The 17,241-nt window shown below is 46.6% G+C and overlaps 1 protein-coding gene across 1 annotated transcript in view; it reads left to right on the top strand.

The window, feature by feature from the left end:
* LOC124606516 (zinc carboxypeptidase-like) overlaps window positions 1-17,241 on the top strand; it is a 97,221-nt gene that overhangs the window by 30,427 nt on the left and 49,553 nt on the right. The window contains exons 2-4 of the mRNA XM_047138500.1: window positions 3,951-4,110; window positions 10,457-10,593; window positions 12,240-12,315. Coding sequence (XP_046994456.1) covers window positions 3,958-4,110; window positions 10,457-10,593; window positions 12,240-12,315 — 366 coding nt within the window. The 5' untranslated portion in view covers window positions 3,951-3,957. The remainder of the gene's footprint in view (window positions 1-3,950; window positions 4,111-10,456; window positions 10,594-12,239; window positions 12,316-17,241) is intronic.

The raw sequence follows: 17,241 nt of genomic DNA, 5'->3' as shown, positions 1-17,241 counted from the left end.
GCCCTCTTCGGAACTACAGCTGTGGGGTGTGGGATCCGCATTAGATAGGATTGTTGGAGGCCATCGAAAAATTACAAAGAACGGCAGCTCGTTTTGTATTATCGCGAAGTAGGAGAGGTGCCACGGGTACGATAACCTAATTGGAGCGGCAATTATTAAAACAAAGGCGATTCTCTTTGAGGACATATATTTTACGAAATTTCAATCACCAAATTTCTTCTTCGAATGCGAAAATTCACTCAGTGAACGTTTTTGTATTATTAGTAACGATGTCAGGAAGATAAAAGAAAAACTTATAAAGTAAATAATTTAGGTTTCTTCATGAGAGATTGATCCTATATTTTCGCTGCGCCTAACCATAACGGATGTGAAGCAAATAATGATTGCAATGCCTTGTGAAATAAAAAGGAAGATATCCTATTAGAAATATTGTTTTGTAATTATGGTTCGACCGTAAATGTTAATACGCGTTAGTGAAATACCTTAGGTGGTAGAAGTCAGGGTTTTGGAGTGAGCGGTCAGTCGCGAGCCGCACAGGTATGGATGGCTATCTACATAAATACACTACTCGCCATTAAAATTGCTACACCAAGAAGAAATGCAAATGATAAACGGGTATTCATTGGACAAATATATTATACTAAACTGACATGTTATTACATTTTCAAGCAATTTGGGTGCATTGATCCTGAGAAATTAGTACCCGGAACAACCACCTCTGGCCGTAATAACGGCCTTGATACGCCTGGGCCTTGAGTCAAACAGAGCTTGGATGGCGTGTACAGGTACAGCTGCCCATGCAGCTTCAACACGATACCACAGTTCATCAGGAGTAGTGATTGGCGTATTGTGACGAGCCAGTTGCCAGGCCACCATTGACCAGACATTTTCAATTAGTGAGAGATCTGGAGAATGTGCTGGCTAGAGCAGCAGTCGAACATTTTCTGTATCCAGAAAGACCCATACAGGACCTGCAACATGCGGTCGTGCATTATCCTGCTGAAATGTAGGGTTTCGCAGGGATCGAATGAAGGGTAGAGCCACGGGTCGTAACACATCTGAAATGTTACGTCCACTGTGCAAAGTGCCGTCAATGCGAACAAGAGGTGATCGAGATGTGCAATCAATGGCATCCCATACCATCACGTCGGGTGGTACGCCAGTATGGCGATGACGAATACACGCTTCCAATGTGCGTTCACCGCGATATCGCCAAACAACGATGCGACCTTCATGATGCTGTAAACAGAACCTGGATTCATCCGAGAAAATGACGTTTTGCCATTCGTGCACTCATGTTCGTCGTTGAGTACACCATCGCAGGCGCTCCTGCCTGTGATGCAGCGTCAAGGGTAACCGCAGCCATGGCCCCCGAGCTGATAGTCCATGCTGCTGCAAACGTCGTCGAACTGTTCGTGCAGATGGTTGTTGTCTTGCAAACGTCCCCATCTGTTGACTCAGGGATCGAGACATGGCTCCACGATCTGTTACAGCCATGCGGATAAGATGCCTGTCATCTCGACTGCTAGTGATACGAGTCCGTTGGGATCCAGCACGGCGTTCCGTATTACCCTCCTGATCCCACCGATTCCATATTCCGCTAACAGCCATTGAACCTCGACCAACGCGAGCAGCAATGCCGCGATACGATAAACCGCAATCGCGCTAGGCTACAATCCGACCTTCATCAAAGTCGAAAACGTGATGGTACACATTTCTCCTCCTTACAGGAGGCATCACAACAACGTTTCACCAGGCAACGCCGGTCAACTGCTGTTTGTGTATGAGAAATCGGTTGGAAACTTTACTCATGTCTGCACGTTGTAGGTGTCGCCAACGGCGCCAACCTTGTGTGAATGCTCTGAAAAGCTACTCACTTGCATATCACAGCATCTTCTTTCTGTCGGTGAAATTTCGCGTCTGGTAGCACGTCATCTTCGTGGTGTAGCAATTTTAATGTCCAGTAGCGTATTTGCTGTCGAAACGTCGGTGTCGGCTCTAGGTCAGCGGAAGCTGCAGAATTTTATGTGCAGTTAACACACTTGCATCTTGCTACACCACCGTCTGTCGTATATTAGGGTGCGCAAAGCCGTTAACCTGATGAAGTGTGCAGCATGGCCGTCAGTGATGTTGCCAACAAAACACAGCAACGATTATCCTGAAACAGCCTGAACTTCTTCGTTACAGATAACGTTATTTTTGCGTTTTACTGTTACTTGTTGATTAAAAATTTCTCTTTACATCTGATAATGTACTGAAAACTAATGTATATTTAGAAAACTAAAAATAAAAACAATTAATATGAAACCTTTGGTGGTTTTAGTTTTGTGAACGTGATATCAAGGTCCAATGACATTTTCTCTTCCCAACGTTTAGTCTCCCACTGCTGGAGGCATTATCAGACGGTATGAAGTCTCAGATAGCAGTTTCAAACTTTAATCAAGTTCAATAAAATGACCTGTTTTTACGTATCTACGAAACGGTCGATTTGTGACGTCATCAGGCCCCAGCCTAAGATCGCAGAGTCACGGCGTTGTGGGTTAAGGAACTTGGCAGTGGCGAGGAGTTGGTGCTGTTTGCTTTATTTGGCACTAAGGCCAACAACTTGTGTAACTTCAACCTTTCTTATTTTCTGTTAGTTATTTTTGAGCTTTTGAATTTCTATGGCCCCTCTGTATATCCTTGCATAGTAACGATTGGTTCTTGATAAAACCATAGTATCGGAGAAACGAGTTTGTTTGTTCCTGGTCCCACTACATGATCTGCTGCTGCTGATTCATTCCTGTTTTCCAGACGAAAATGGCTCTTGTGGTTCTTACGTCGGGTCGTAATACTTCTTTTTGTAGTTCCAATTTTACACTTGACTTAATGGAATTTTGTACAGTACTCCCGTGACAGGCGTCGGGTGAAGGTGCTTTGCAGTGTTCAACTATTCGCGTCCTTCTCTTGTTGGTTAACCGTATCACTAATATCTGCTGCTGCAATTTTTTTACTGCTTTTGTGAATGAGAGGAAAGCTATCCCATAGTGGGTTGTTTATTACTAGAAGCTCCAGATGTTTTAGGCAATAGTGTCCTATTTATCTTTTTGTCAGAGCAGTCGTTTCGCCTGAAAGCAGTTTTTAAATGATCGAGCTGTGGTTCACAGATTTTGTAGCTCGATCCACTCCGCTTTTCTGCTTGGGAAAGTGACTGAAATTTTTGTGTAAGCATCTACCCACGTGAGTAGGGTATATGTAAACTTTATACCCTAAAGCTGATTATGGTTTTCTAATTATATGTAGGACCAGAAAATAAATTTAACCATCTTTCTCTTTTTCCATGGTAAACTTTATATTAGAATTAATATCATTAAGAAAATTTGAAAATTCAGAGGGTTCCTTTTCTCCCTGAGCCCATATAGCGAAAATATCAACGTAGCGAAGCCAAGGTTTCTTCTTCGCCATCTGAAGGGCAGTTTCGTCAAATTTTGCCGTATAAAGATTCGCTACAACACAGCTGGGTGGTTTCCGCATAGCCACGCCATCAGGTGGGACATTGGATGGAGAAATATGCCATGGAACACTTTCAGGTGACCATAAAACAAAAATCGTCAAGGACGCAAATATCAGCTGTTAAAGCCTGTATTGAACTGTTATAAACTCTCTGTTCTGATTGAATGCTACTGTGCATGTCCAAGTGGAGATACGTAAGCATTACTCGACAAAGTTTAATCTCAACCTGTTCTTCATGTGATTTGCCGTACTTCCTGAGTTATAGAGATAAATGCTAGGATGTGCAGCAAGGCCACAGAAATTAAATACTTCGTACTTACATTAAAATATTGCCGACAGTAAATTCGTATCTCGCAGAACAGTGATTAATGCTATCTTTATTACATTTAGGTTCGTTCCATTTGTCACGGCAGCTCGATGCAGCTGATACCAAAAGTCACAAGTGGTCTGAACTGAAGTTTCAGCATGCTGTGGAGGGCTGCGTTTCTGCTGGCGACTGCCGTGGCGGCGGCGTGCGGTCACGTGGTCCGCTACGACGGCTACCGCGTCTACCGGCTTCTGCCCTCGGACGAGGAACAGCTGCACTTGTTGGCCGGGCTTGACCAGTTCCACGAAGACGTGAGTATTCCCTCCGCTCACTACTTCCCATTTTCGTGAAAAATGATCTCTATTTTACAGGCATAATGATCCAGTCGCACATCTAGTTTATTCCATTCCTCGCTGTTTCCTTTGTATCCACAGATATTGTGCGAATGAAATTATGTAAACAAATTGACCTACGTAATAATAAAAGCTGGGCTACTCCCGGAACATAGCGGGACTCAACCCTGCTGGGTGCTCCAACATACTGTGCGTGCCAACTACCGCGTGAGTGAAAACGCTCCATTCTCGAAGTTCAAACGATCGCCAGAACGCTAGGCTCAGCACACACCAGAATACTTTTTTACCACAGTTAAAAGGAGCGTGAAAGCATTGATAAATTCGGCCACTTTGTGACGGACCAAACTAGGAGGTGGACCTGCTCTAGTAGTGCACACCGGTAACGTACGAGGGTGAGTCAAATGAAAACCTTAAATATTTTTTTAAATTCAAAAATGGTTCAAATGGCTCTGAGCACTATGGGACTCAACTGCTGAGGTCATAAGTCCCCTAGAACTTAGAACTACTTAAACCTAACTAACCTAAGGACATCACACACATCCATGCCCGAGCCAAGATTCGAACCTGCGACCGTAGCGGTCGCGCGGTTCCAGACTGTAGCGCCTAGAACCGCTTGGCGACTCCGGCCGGCTGCATAAATTCCTTTAGAAAAGAATTCTTTTGGTAGTCCGCGTAACCTCTTAATCAGATCGGAACTTCTTTCCTCCCATTGCGCCTTTTAGTGGTCCAAACATATGGAAATCACTTCGGACAAGGTCTGGTGAGTATGGTGGACGAGGAAGGCACTCAAAATGCAGGTCTCTGATTGTTGCAACTGTTGTACCGGCAGTGTGCGCCCTTGCATTGTCATGTTGCAAAAGGACACCTGCTGACAGCAATCCACGTCGCTTTGATTTTATTGCAGATCGCAGATGATATTTTATTAGATCTGTGTATGATGCAATGGTGACAGTGGTTCCTCTAGGCATGTAATGCTCCAAAATGACGCGTTTTTCGTCCCAAAAGAGAGTCAGCATAACCTTCCCTGCTGATGTTTCTTTTCGAAACTTCTTTGGTTTTGGTGATTAGGAATGGCACCATCCCTTGCTCGCTCTCTTCGTTTCCGGTTGGTGGAAGTGAAGCCAGGTTTCGTCCCCAGTAACGATTCTTGCAAAGAAGCCATCACCTTCTCGTTCAAACAGCCGAAGAATCAACACGTCGTTCTCTCATTTCAGGAGTCAGCTGCCGTGGCACCCATCTTGCAGACACTTTGTGAAACTGGAGCACATCATGCACAATGTGGTGTGCTGATCCATGACTAATCTGTAAACATGGTGCACTGTCATTCAGTGTCACTCGGTGGTTTTCCTTCACTATGGCTTCAACTGCTGCAATGTTCTGTGGAGTCACAACTCGTTGTGCCTGACCTGGACGAGGAGCATCTTCCACTGGTCACACCATTTGCGAACTTCCTACTCTATTCGTAGACTTGCTGCTGTGACAAACATGCATCACCGCACTGAAGCTTCATTCGTCGATGAATTTCGATAGGTTCCACACCTTCACTATAAAAACCGAATAACAGAACGCTGTTCTTCCCTCGTACAAGTCGCAAGTGGGGCGGCTATCTTTATACTGACACTGCGACGGTATGTGTGCATCTGCACTATGCTGCCACCTACAGGCCCTTCTGCACGCTGTTTGTAGCACGCTTACCAACTTACAGGATAACGACGCTAAATTTCGATTTGTTATTACAAATTTAAGATTTTCATTTGACTCACCCTCGTATATGGTGGTTCAAGCAAGTTGAGCTAGTAGTTCACAGTACCCACATCTAGTGCAGAGATGAATCTTGAGTTTGGAACCATAAATATACGATCAGTTATTTTACTTGCCTGTTATAAGGTCAACAGAATAAACTACTGAATCACAGCAAGCATTTTAATTATACTTGTAGTATCCAGCGTATTTATATTACGGATGTTGAGATTTTCAGGCGAGGTCTGCAGGCTGACCATTAGCGTTGCCATGTATTAGTGTTTGGCTTTTCATATGTCTTTAACACGAACCGTGGTGCACAGCAGGACGATGCCGCCAGTCTATAAGATAGTGCGAGGGCTGGCACACCTGGGGTCACAACGCGACTCACGTCCTACAGTGTTTAAGATTCGCTACACCACGAGCCATAACCTGTACGTCTTGGTCCTTAGGTGGTAGTGTTCACAACGGGCGACATATCTTCTAGCTTTTGTGTGCGGCGACAGCGGCTGGATGTCTGAATGACATCCCAGTCGTGTGCGCCAATTCTTATGGGCAACCTTTCTTGCCATAATATAGCAACGCGCGTCTGGACTACGCTTGAAATGACTCTTAGAGACACTTTGACAGATCCAACAGCATATGTGTGCCGCGTTGGCGCATTTACCGTTCGAGTCACATGGCAATCTACTGAGCTATACTGGAAATTCAGCCGTCCTAAATTACATAGGTAGCTGTACGTAGTGATTTCCCATGATCAGTAGAGCAACGGAAAGACAAATAAAAACACATACAGCTCGGGTTACGAAAGGATGGGGAGGAAATCTGTAGTTTCCTTTTCCAAGGTGTGATGTCCCTAGGTTAGTTAGGTTTAAGTAGTTCTAAGTTCTAGGGGACTAATGACCACAGCAGTTGAGTCCCATAGTGCTCAGAGCCATTTGAACCTTTTCCAAGGAACCATCCCGGCATTTCCCGAAAACCTAAATCTGAATGGCCGGACATTTCAACCATCTTCCTCCCGGATCTGAGTCCTGTGTACAAACCTACATCTACATTTGCATCTGCATCTACATCCATACTCCGCAAGCCACCTGAAGGTGTGTGGCGGAGGGTACCTTGAGTACCTCTATCGGTTCTCCCTTCTATTCCAGTCTCGTATTGTTCGTAGAAAGAAAGGTTGTCGGTATGCCTCTGTATGGGCTCTAATCTCTCTGATTTTATGCTCCTCTTCGCGAGATATATTTAGGAGGGAGCAATATACTGCTTGACTCCTCGGTGAAGGTATGTTCTCAAAACTTCAACATCAACAAAAGTCCGTACCGAGCTACTGATCGTCTCTCTTGCAGAGTCTTCCACTGCTCTCCGTTGGATCTTCTCTATCTCTTCTAACGGCTGGTCCCGGCGGAGGTTCGAGTCCTCCCTCGGTCATGAGTGTGTGTGTTTGTCTTTAGGATAATTTAGGTTAAGTAGTGTGTAAGCTTAGGGACTGATGACCTTAGCAGTTAAGTCCCATAAGATTTCACATACACACACACACACACACACACACACACACACACACACACACCTCTCTTCTATCAACCCTATCTGGTCTGGATCCCACACCGGTGAGCAATATTCAAGCAGTGGGCGAACAAGTGTACTGTAACCTACTTCCTTTGCTTTCGGACTGCATTTCCTTAGGATTCTTCCAATGAATCTCAGTCTGGCATCTGTTTTACTGACGATTAATTTTATATGGTCATTCCATTTTAAATCACTCCTAATGTCTACTCCCAGATAATTTATGGAATTAACTGCTTCCAGTTGCTGACCTGCTATATTGTAGCTAAATAATAAAGGATCTTTCTTTCTATCTATTCGCAGCACATTACACTTGTCTACATTGAGATTCAATTACCATTACGTGCACCATGCGTTAATTCGTTGCAGATCCGCCTGTATTTCAGTACAATTTTCCATTGTTACAACCTCTCGATATACTACAGCATCATCCGCAAAAAGCCTCAGTGAACTTCTGATGTTATCCACAAGGTCATTTATATATATTGTGAATAGCAACAGTCCTACGACACTACCCTGCGGCACACCTGAAATCACTCTTACTTCGGAAGACTTGCAACGTATCTCGGTAGCTACTGTTTGGTTCAAAACAACAACTTGCTATAGTGATACTTACAATGCTAACGTCAGAGTTCTAAACATACAGCTAACAGCCATATACACTGAGGAGACAAAACATCATGACCACTGCTCTCTGCGACGTGGGATGGCGCCTGCTGCCGTTGCGGGCACATGATGCGGTACGAAAAATACCGTATGTAACCGTAGCAGACACGGACGGTGTATCATCCAAACGAAGATACGGGCTGCAAATGGAGAAATTCATTGAGGATAAGCGGCTTTGACAAAGGGCAGATTATTATTACGCAGAGCCTGTGAACGAGTATCTCGAAAACGGCAAAGCTGATCGAATGTTCACGTGCTACTGTCGTGAGCATCTATGGAAAGACGTAGAACGACTGTGGAACTACCACTAGGCGCTAAATGGTTGGACGTCCACGACTCCTCACAGAACGCGGGGTTTGCAGGCTTGTCTGCTCTGTAATGTAAGACAGATGGTGATCTGTGGCATCTATGCCGAGAGAGCACAATTCTGGTCCACGCAGGAGTGCTTCGGAGCGTATATTGTTGAACATGGAGCTCCGCAGCAGACCACCCCTACGAGTGCACATGTTGACCCAACGACATCGTCAGTTACGATTGCAGTGGGCACGGGACCATCTGGATTCGACCGTCGATCAATGGAAACGTAACATATATGGTGGTCTTCGAGTGAATCACATTTTGTTACGCTAAATCGCTGGTCGTCTCCACAAACGCCGTAATCGAGGTGAACGGTGGCTCGAAAGGTGCAGCATGTCACGGATACAGCCTGGTAGTATTAAGCCATGGAAGACATTCTCCCATGCTTGCATGCGACTTTTGGTAGTAATCGAAGACACGCTGACAGCTGCCAACCACCTGCATCCCTCACGTATGATGTATTCACCGACGGCGATGTCATCCTTCAGAAGTACGAGGGCCATTGGGAAAGTGAGGAACGATAGGTAGCGAAATGGAAACCACAGTGAAAATCAAAACTGTTTTATTTGCAACAGTTAGCTACAACTCCCAGCTACTTATCTCCATAGTCGCCAATCCGATTTAGACTTTTGTCGTAGCTTTGTACGAACTTTCCAATACCCTCGTTATAGAAGGCAGCCGCCAGTGCTTTTCGCCAATTCTCTACGCTGGCCTACAGCTCGTTGTCTGTGCCAAAATGTCTTCATAGCCAGCGGATCATGTGAGCCGAGATGAAACTAAGACGGAGACAAGTACGGGCTGAATTGTGGGTGATCAAACATTTCCGACTGCCCCTGCAGAATGCGGCTGAGAATAGTCTTGAAGAAGAAAACGCATGACAGTCATGTAATGTTGGCTGCATAGCTTCAGGCGAAATTTCTCACCAGGCCCTCCTACTTGGCGGGAGACACTATTGTTCTATATATCTTTATGTGCTCCCTGTTCGGCCAGAACTAAACACAACGATGGGCATACTAGAGACACTGCCCAACATACGTGTGCAAAACTTCATCGGATTTTCACTATGGTTTCCATTTCGCGACCGATCGTTCCTTACTTTCCGAATAACCCTCGCATGACTGCCCGTGTCTTGGAGCCAGAACCATGCTTCAGCGGTTTGAGGAGCATTATAGTGAACTCACATTGATGTCTCGGCAGCCAAATTCGCTTGATGTGTATCCTATGGGACCCATCTGCGTCGCTATCGAGGGCCAGCACCACATACGCAGATCAGCGCCCGTTATTTACGGGAATTACATGTCCTATGCGTAGACGTCTAATGCCACATTCCTCCACAAACATACGAACAATCTGTGCAATCCCTGATAAGCAGAATCAGCGATGTATTTCGTTCCAACGACGTACAGACAAGCTATTAAGTAGGTGAACATAATGCTTTGACTCGTCAGTGGAGGTGTTACAACTAATAATAGAGGACTGATGACCATAGATGTTAAGTCCCATAGTGCTCAGAGCCAACTAATAATAGACTTGTACAAACGAACACACTTCGTAATTTGCATACTGAAGTTGGACTTTTAAAAAGTCACAAAAAATAATTTTGATTTTGCACTTCATATCTATTTGATTTTCTTTCCTGAGCCGGCCGGAGTGGCCGAGCGGTTAAAGGCGCTACAGTCTGGAACCGCACGACGGCTACGGTCGCAGGTTCGAATCCTGCCTCGGGCATGGATGTGTGTGATGTCCTTAGGTTAGTTAGGATTAAGTAGCTCTAAGTTCTAGGGGACTTATGACCACAGCAGTTGAGTCCCATAGTGCTCAGAGCCTTTTGAACCATTTTTTTTTTCTTTCCTGAGTAATAGAAGTCTGGGCTCAAGAAGTAGCAGAGATGCGCCCAGTAATCAATGACTTAAAAATTATTTTAGTGACATTTGTAGATTAATTCAGCATTATTTGTAAATCTAACACTATGTTGCAGATACAGTTCTGGAAGGAAGCCAAAGCCGTGAACAAACCGGTGGATGTCATGGTATCACCGCGGATAGAGGGTGCTTTCCTGGAGATGATCCAAATTTATGGCATGGAGGCGGCTGTCTACGTGGACAACGTGCAAAAGTATGTGCATACTACTGATTGATACCATATTTATTTTCTACGATACCGCGGAGTGAAATATAGAACAGTGTTAACAGGACTACATATTTCGAATATTTTGGCGTATGTAATTGAAATATGTACATACATAAACACGTTATTAAACTAAATATTGTTCTCCGTTACGTGGACTCCTTTGAAAAATAGTCGGCATGTAGCCATGTTTAAACAAAAATTTAGGTGATATTACTTAAACCAAGTCGTTCCACGACACTACTATATATGGACCAAAGTTAACCCTTGAGAAGTGTAACTAACGAACTGACTGATTATTTAGATATACACAGTTCTGCTCCAAGGGCTTGTAGAAGCTGGTATACAGAAGGCTCCCAAGGCCTCTCCCAGTGTTCCATCTAGGATCTTGCAAATACACTATCTGATAAAAAGTGTTTCGACACTGCTATGCAAAGCGGAATTGACCACTAGATGCCACGTGAGGCAGACCTGCCAGTATAAAATGAACCGGGGAATACTGTACTGTCAGTAAGAGAAGTATTAACAGTAGAATGCGTGGTCAATCAGGAGAGTTCAGTGACTTTGTACGTGGCCTACCCGTTGGATGTCACATGAGTAACATATCCAACAGGGACATTTCAACCCTTCCAAAGTTGCTCGACTGTTGGTGGTGTGATTGTGAAGTGGAAACGAGAAGGATTTGCATTTGGCAAATGCCTGGAGAATGTTATCTGAAATCATGCATAGTGCCAACAGTGAAGTGCGAAGGAGGTGGTGTTTACGGTGTGGGAGTGTTTCTCTTGGTTAAGGTGTGGTCCTTACTGCACTTACAAAAAAGCTAAATCTGGAAGGATATGAACACATTTTGCAGCATTGTGTACAGTGTACAGTGGAGCAACTGTTCGTAGACGATGATTGTATAGGCATGACAATGCAATCTGCTATAAAGCAGTGGTTTGTGGACAGAAACATTCATGAAATGAACTGCCTTGCCCAGAGTGCTGACCTGAACCCAGAACTCCTTTAGAATGAGTCAGAATGTCGACTCCACTTGAAACTCCTGCGTCCAAACTCAATATCTTCTCTGGAACCGAGAAGGGGGGCAGTGGTTAGCGCACTGGACTCGCATTTGGGAGGACGACAGTTCAATTCGGCGTCCGGCCATCCTGATTTAGGTTTTCCGTGATTTCCCTAGACCACTTCAGGCAAATGACGGGATGGTTCCTTTGAAATCGCACGGCCGATTTCCTTCCCCATCCTTCCCAAATCCGAGCTTGTGGTTTGTCTCTAATGGCCTCGTTGTCGACGGGACGTTAAACACTAATCTCCTCCTCTTGTCTGGATTAGGCTCTTGAGGAAGATCGGTCTACCGTTCCTGCAGATACATTCAGAAACCTCTATGAAAGGTTCCCCAGCAGAGCTGTAGGTGAAGGTTTGACACACCCCATGTTAACTTTCGAATAATAGATTCAATAAGCACGTTGTTGCTATATAACTAAGAAGGTGATTCATCTATTCATACTGTTTTGATTTGACCTCCGAAGCAAAGACTGAAACACAAGACTAGCCCTACTTTCTACATCTTGTCTATCTTTGTGTTATATCTTGAATATATCTGCTGGGCACATCTAATCACGTATCTCTTCTTCCAGACTTATAGACAACGAGAGAGGATTCAGGAGACAAGGAGAATCCTTTGGATGGGACGACTACTACAACCTCACGGAGGTATGTTCTTTACATCGCGTATATACTATGTATTGTTGTCAAGAAGGATACAGCAGACGTGAGGCACTAGTGACTCTGACGTTACGATGGTAGATACCACTTGCTCTTTAGAACGGCAGAGTGGCTTTATTCAGCAAACACACACAGAGCGTACTGAACATGTCATCCCCCCCTCATAACGGATTTCTGTATTAAATGTTTTCAACACCGTTAACACTCTCTGACAATGGTAACTGTTGTAGCGAGGAGTCGCTTTCTTGCTACGAACACTCTACTTATACTTTTCGTAACACGGTATTTTTTGATAGGGTCACCCATCCTAGTATTAGCCGAGCCCAACGTTGCTTAACTTCAGTGATAAGCCGGGAACCGGAGTTATCAACACGACAAAGCCGTTGGCTCCAAAGTGATAATAATCGATGCCAATCCTCAGGGCAAGAAATTGATACATACAACTAACTGTTAAAGAAAACAGTGCAACGAAAAACCAGCCCAAGTTGCAGATTTCACTTTTTTTTATTCACTCGATGACTAGTTTCGGACCGGGAGCCATTTTCGAAAATGCAAAAATCATGTCAAAAATGTGAGAATGTACAGTTACAGCGCATACCAACCAGTATTGGCTTCTTTTTTGTTGTAATGATTAACAGAAATTGCTGACCCACAGCAATTCCAGCATCATGGAGATTCGTGTTAAAGAAATGTTCATAGCCAAGATCGCGTTCAAAACTATCTTTTATTGACGGGTTTCGAAGGTAGAAACTGTGATCTTGAGATCTTCAAAAACTTGCTCTATGCGCTACGTATTTCGAATGAGATGGTTCTAAGATGTGCTTCATTCGTCAAGTAAATATAGATATTGGTATAAATGTGCCCTTTCACTATATACTGCGGAGTTTAACAACTGACTAGCATCAAACGAGTGCTCTGTATTTGGACATGACAAATTTTAGAAGTTGCATTTACTTGTGACAAACCTGTTTAAATTTTATTTGTGATAGACCTGTGCGGCATGTAAGATACACATTTTAGTATGGCATAAGTAATGAACGCACAATGGAACATGACGTACAACCAAAAAAGTTTTGGTAGATCTGAAGATGAGAGCTGTACCTGTCGAAACCGTTCAATAGAAAATAGTTTTGAGCGAGACCTTAACTGTAAGAATTTCTGTGAAGTAGACACAGATCGTTCCTTCTCATTTCTCGTGATGAGAAACTTCACACAGCTGTCGTTTAATTATGACTCAGTATGAGCAACGCTTTTTTTTTCATTTATTGAATTTCAATTCCCCGAAGGGGGCGGGCTGGCAGCGGCTTAGTACGCCGCTCTTCAGCCGACAGATTTTGTGACAAAGAGCAAGAGAACAAATAATAAAAAAAAACGGGCGATAAAATCGGAGATTTAGAGAGTAACAAGGCGAAAAGAAGTCGTGGAACTTAAAACAACAACACAGGGATGATGACGCTAATAAATACATACGAAGTAGACAGGGAAAACAATAGACAATTAAAAAACATGGCGACAGTCTGGATTCTGTTCGCAAAGGAAATAAAATTCACACCGAGCGACAGCATGGTTTCTGTTCGCAACACGAGAAAGACAAACAACACTGAATAGTCACTGGAACACTGCACTAAAAAGTTGGCAAATGTGACACCACAGTCGAGAGCAGGTGGGGGGAAACTGGACAGAAGATGGGAAAACGAAAAAGGGGGGGAAAGGAGAGTAAAAGCGAAGGGGGGAGCCGGGAAAGGAGCTGAAGGAGGATGAGGACCCATAAGAGGGGTGGGGGGCAGACGCGACAGGGAGTGGGTTAGGCAGAGGAGGGGAATACAAAAGGACTGGGGGGGAGAAGGGAGGTAGGGAGAGGTTTAGTGGGGAGAAAAACAGGACAGAAGGGGGGGGGGAGAGGGAGCCCAGGGAAAGGACAGAGGAAAGGAGGGGGATGGAGGATCAGAGTTGATAGGAAGGATAAATGGAGGGAGAGAGGGCATCATCCGGGAGGGGGAGGTGACGGAAGCCAACTTGGGAAAGGAGATGAAGGGTGTAGAGATGGAGGGTAGGGGGGACACAACGGTGAAGACGTGGCAGGGGGCGGGGACGGGAGAGGAGAGGAGCAACCAGGGGGTGAGGGGGTTCAAGACGGCGGGAGGTGTAGAGGATGCGGATATGTTCGAGGAATAGGAGCAGATGGGGGAAAGGAATGAGATCATAGAGGATCCGTGTGGGGGACGGGAGGCGGATACGGAAGGCAAGGCGGAGTGCATGACGCTCAAGGATCTGGAGGGACTGATAGAATTTGGGGGGGGCAGATATCCAGGCAGGACTGGCATAACATAGGATGGGACGGATGAAGGATTTGTAGGTGTGGAGGATGGTAGAGGGGTGCTACCCCCATGTCTGGCCAGAGAGGAGTTTGAGGAGTCAGAGGCGGTTGTGGGCTTTGGATTGGATGGAGCGGAGATGAGGTATCCAGGTGAGGTGACGGTCAATGGTGAGGCCAAGGTAGGTGAGGGTGGGGGTGAGGCGAACAGGACGTGCGCAGACAGTAAGGGAGAAATCCAGGAGGCGGAAGGAGCGAGTGGTACGACCTACGATGATTGCCTGGGTCTTGGAAGGATTGAGTTTCAGGAGCCATTGGCTACACCATGCAGCAAAAAGGTCAAGGTGATTCTGGAGAAGGCGTTGGGACCGTTGGAGGGTAGGAGCGAGGGTGAGGAATGCGGTGTCATCAGCATATTGCAAGAGGTGTACTGGAGGGGGGGGGGGGGGTTGGGGCATATCTGCCGTGTACAGGAGGTAGAGGAGAGGGGAGAGGACAGAGCCCTGGGGCACACCGGCAGAGGGGTAGAAGGTGTGGGAATTGGCATGTTGGACGGTAACATAGGAGGGGCGGTGGGAGAGGAAGGAGGCCACCAGACGGATGTAGTTGATAGGAAGGGCGTAGGTTTGGAGTTTAAACAGGAGACCGGGATGCCAGACACGGTCGTAGGCCTTTTCGAGGTCAAGTGAGACAAAAATGGCGGAGCGACGGGAGTTAAGCTGGAGGAAGAGGAGATGAGTGAGGCGGAGGAGTTGGTCATCAGCAGAGAAGGAGGGTCGAAAGCCACATTGGGTGTTTGGGAGGAGGTGGTTTTGGTGGAGGTGGAGATGGATGCGCCGGGAAAGGATGGATTCCAAGAGCTTGCTGAACACCGATGTGAGACAGATAGGACGATAGGAAGAGGCATCAGATGGAGGCTTATTGGGTTTGGAGAACATCAGGATACGGGAGGTTTTCCACAGGTCGGGATAGAAGCCAGTGGCAAGGATGACATTGTAGAGGGTGGCAAGGAGGGAAAGGAAGGAGGGAGGGCAGTGTTGGAGGTGGCGGTAGGTAACGCAGTCATGGCCGGGAGCAGTGGTGCGTTTAGTGCGGAGTGTGAGGCTGATGTCCTGTGTAGTGATGGGAGTGTTAAGTGCAGAAGGTGGGGTGTGGCCCAAGTACTGGAAGCTAGGAGCAAGGGGAGGAACAGAGGTATTCGTACGGTCCATGACATCAGGGAAGAGGGAATAATCAAAGTGGGGATCATCTGGGATGGAAAAAACATCAGAGAGGTGGGAGGCAAAGTGATTGGCCTTACTGAGGTTGTCAGGAAAGGGACGGTAATTAAGGAGGAGAGGGTACTGGGGGGTGGGGCGGTTCCCAGTAAGGCGGTGGAAGGCAGACCAATACTTGGAAGAGTTGATGAGGAGTGTGGTGTTGAGTCGTGTACATGTCTGGCGCCAGGCTCGGCGTTTCTTCGCAACAAGCAGGTTGCGGATGTGGCGCTGTAATTGCCGGTGGCGGGTAAGTGTATCCCGGTCACGAGTGTGGAGAAAAGAGCGGTAGAGGCGGCGGGACTCTCGAAGGAGAAGGACGGCCTGTGGAGGCAGGGCGGGGCGGTGAGGGTGGATGGCTTTGGTGGGGATATGGGTGGCGACGGCGTCAGACAATGTCTGGTGCAGGAAGGCAGCAGCGCGAGCGATGTCATCAGGAGACTGGAGGGTAAGGTCATGGCCGTCAACCTGGGTGTGAATGGAATCCCGGTAGGCATCCCAGTTGGCATGGGAGTAATCATGGACAAGTTTAGGAGGGACGTCAGGGCGAGGAGTGTGGCGGGGATGGCGACCGTTAGAGATAGTGAGGAGGACAGGAGCACAGTCACTGCCAATGAGGTCAAGGACATCCGCGGTGATGCGCCCAAGGAGGTTTGGAGAGGCAAGGACCACATCAGGAGTGGTGTTGGATTCAGGCCGGGTGTGCTGAGGCAGGGGAACCAGGTCTCCCTGGAGAGTGGTGAGAAACTGATGCCACCGTCGGAGGTCGGCAGGATCACGGCTGTGGATATTGAGGTCAGCGGCAATCACGTAGGTGGAGAAGGTGCGGTCAATGTGGGCCAGGAAATCGTACGGGATGGGGGTGCGAGGGCAGACATAAATGGTGGCACAGGTGATGGTAAGGGTGGGGAAGAAGAGGCTGAGGGTGAGATGCTCGGCAGGATTGTTAAGGAGAGGTTGGGGCCGGACAGGGAGGTGCTTGAGGTGGCCTATAGCAACTCCGCCACGCGCGAGAGGGTACGGGTTATCGGTGCGGTGTAGAGTGTAAGGAGCCGTGGAGACGGAGAGACGGGGTTGAAGGAAGGTTTCATTTAGGACGAAGGCATCCACGCGGTGCTGACGTAGGTTGTGGAGGAAGAGGAGTTTGTGGGTGGGCAGGGAGCGAATGTTGTGGTACAGGATACGGTACGGTTGTTGTGCCATGGGAGTGGAGAGTTAGACAAGGGTGGTGAGGGGGGTGAAGGTGAAGTGGGCCTGGTTGTGGGAGTATGTGGCATAGGTGGTAAGATGGAAGATGGAACGGGCAGCGAGGGCGATTTGGGAAAGAGTGTGTGAGCGCTGGAA

Source organism: Schistocerca americana, chromosome 3, assembly GCF_021461395.2.
Source record: "Schistocerca americana isolate TAMUIC-IGC-003095 chromosome 3, iqSchAmer2.1, whole genome shotgun sequence".
NCBI classification, from domain to species: Eukaryota; Metazoa; Arthropoda; class Insecta; order Orthoptera; family Acrididae; genus Schistocerca; species Schistocerca americana.
The sequence above is the reverse complement of the archived record's forward strand: the minus strand, read 5'-3'. Positions and strand labels throughout refer to the sequence as shown.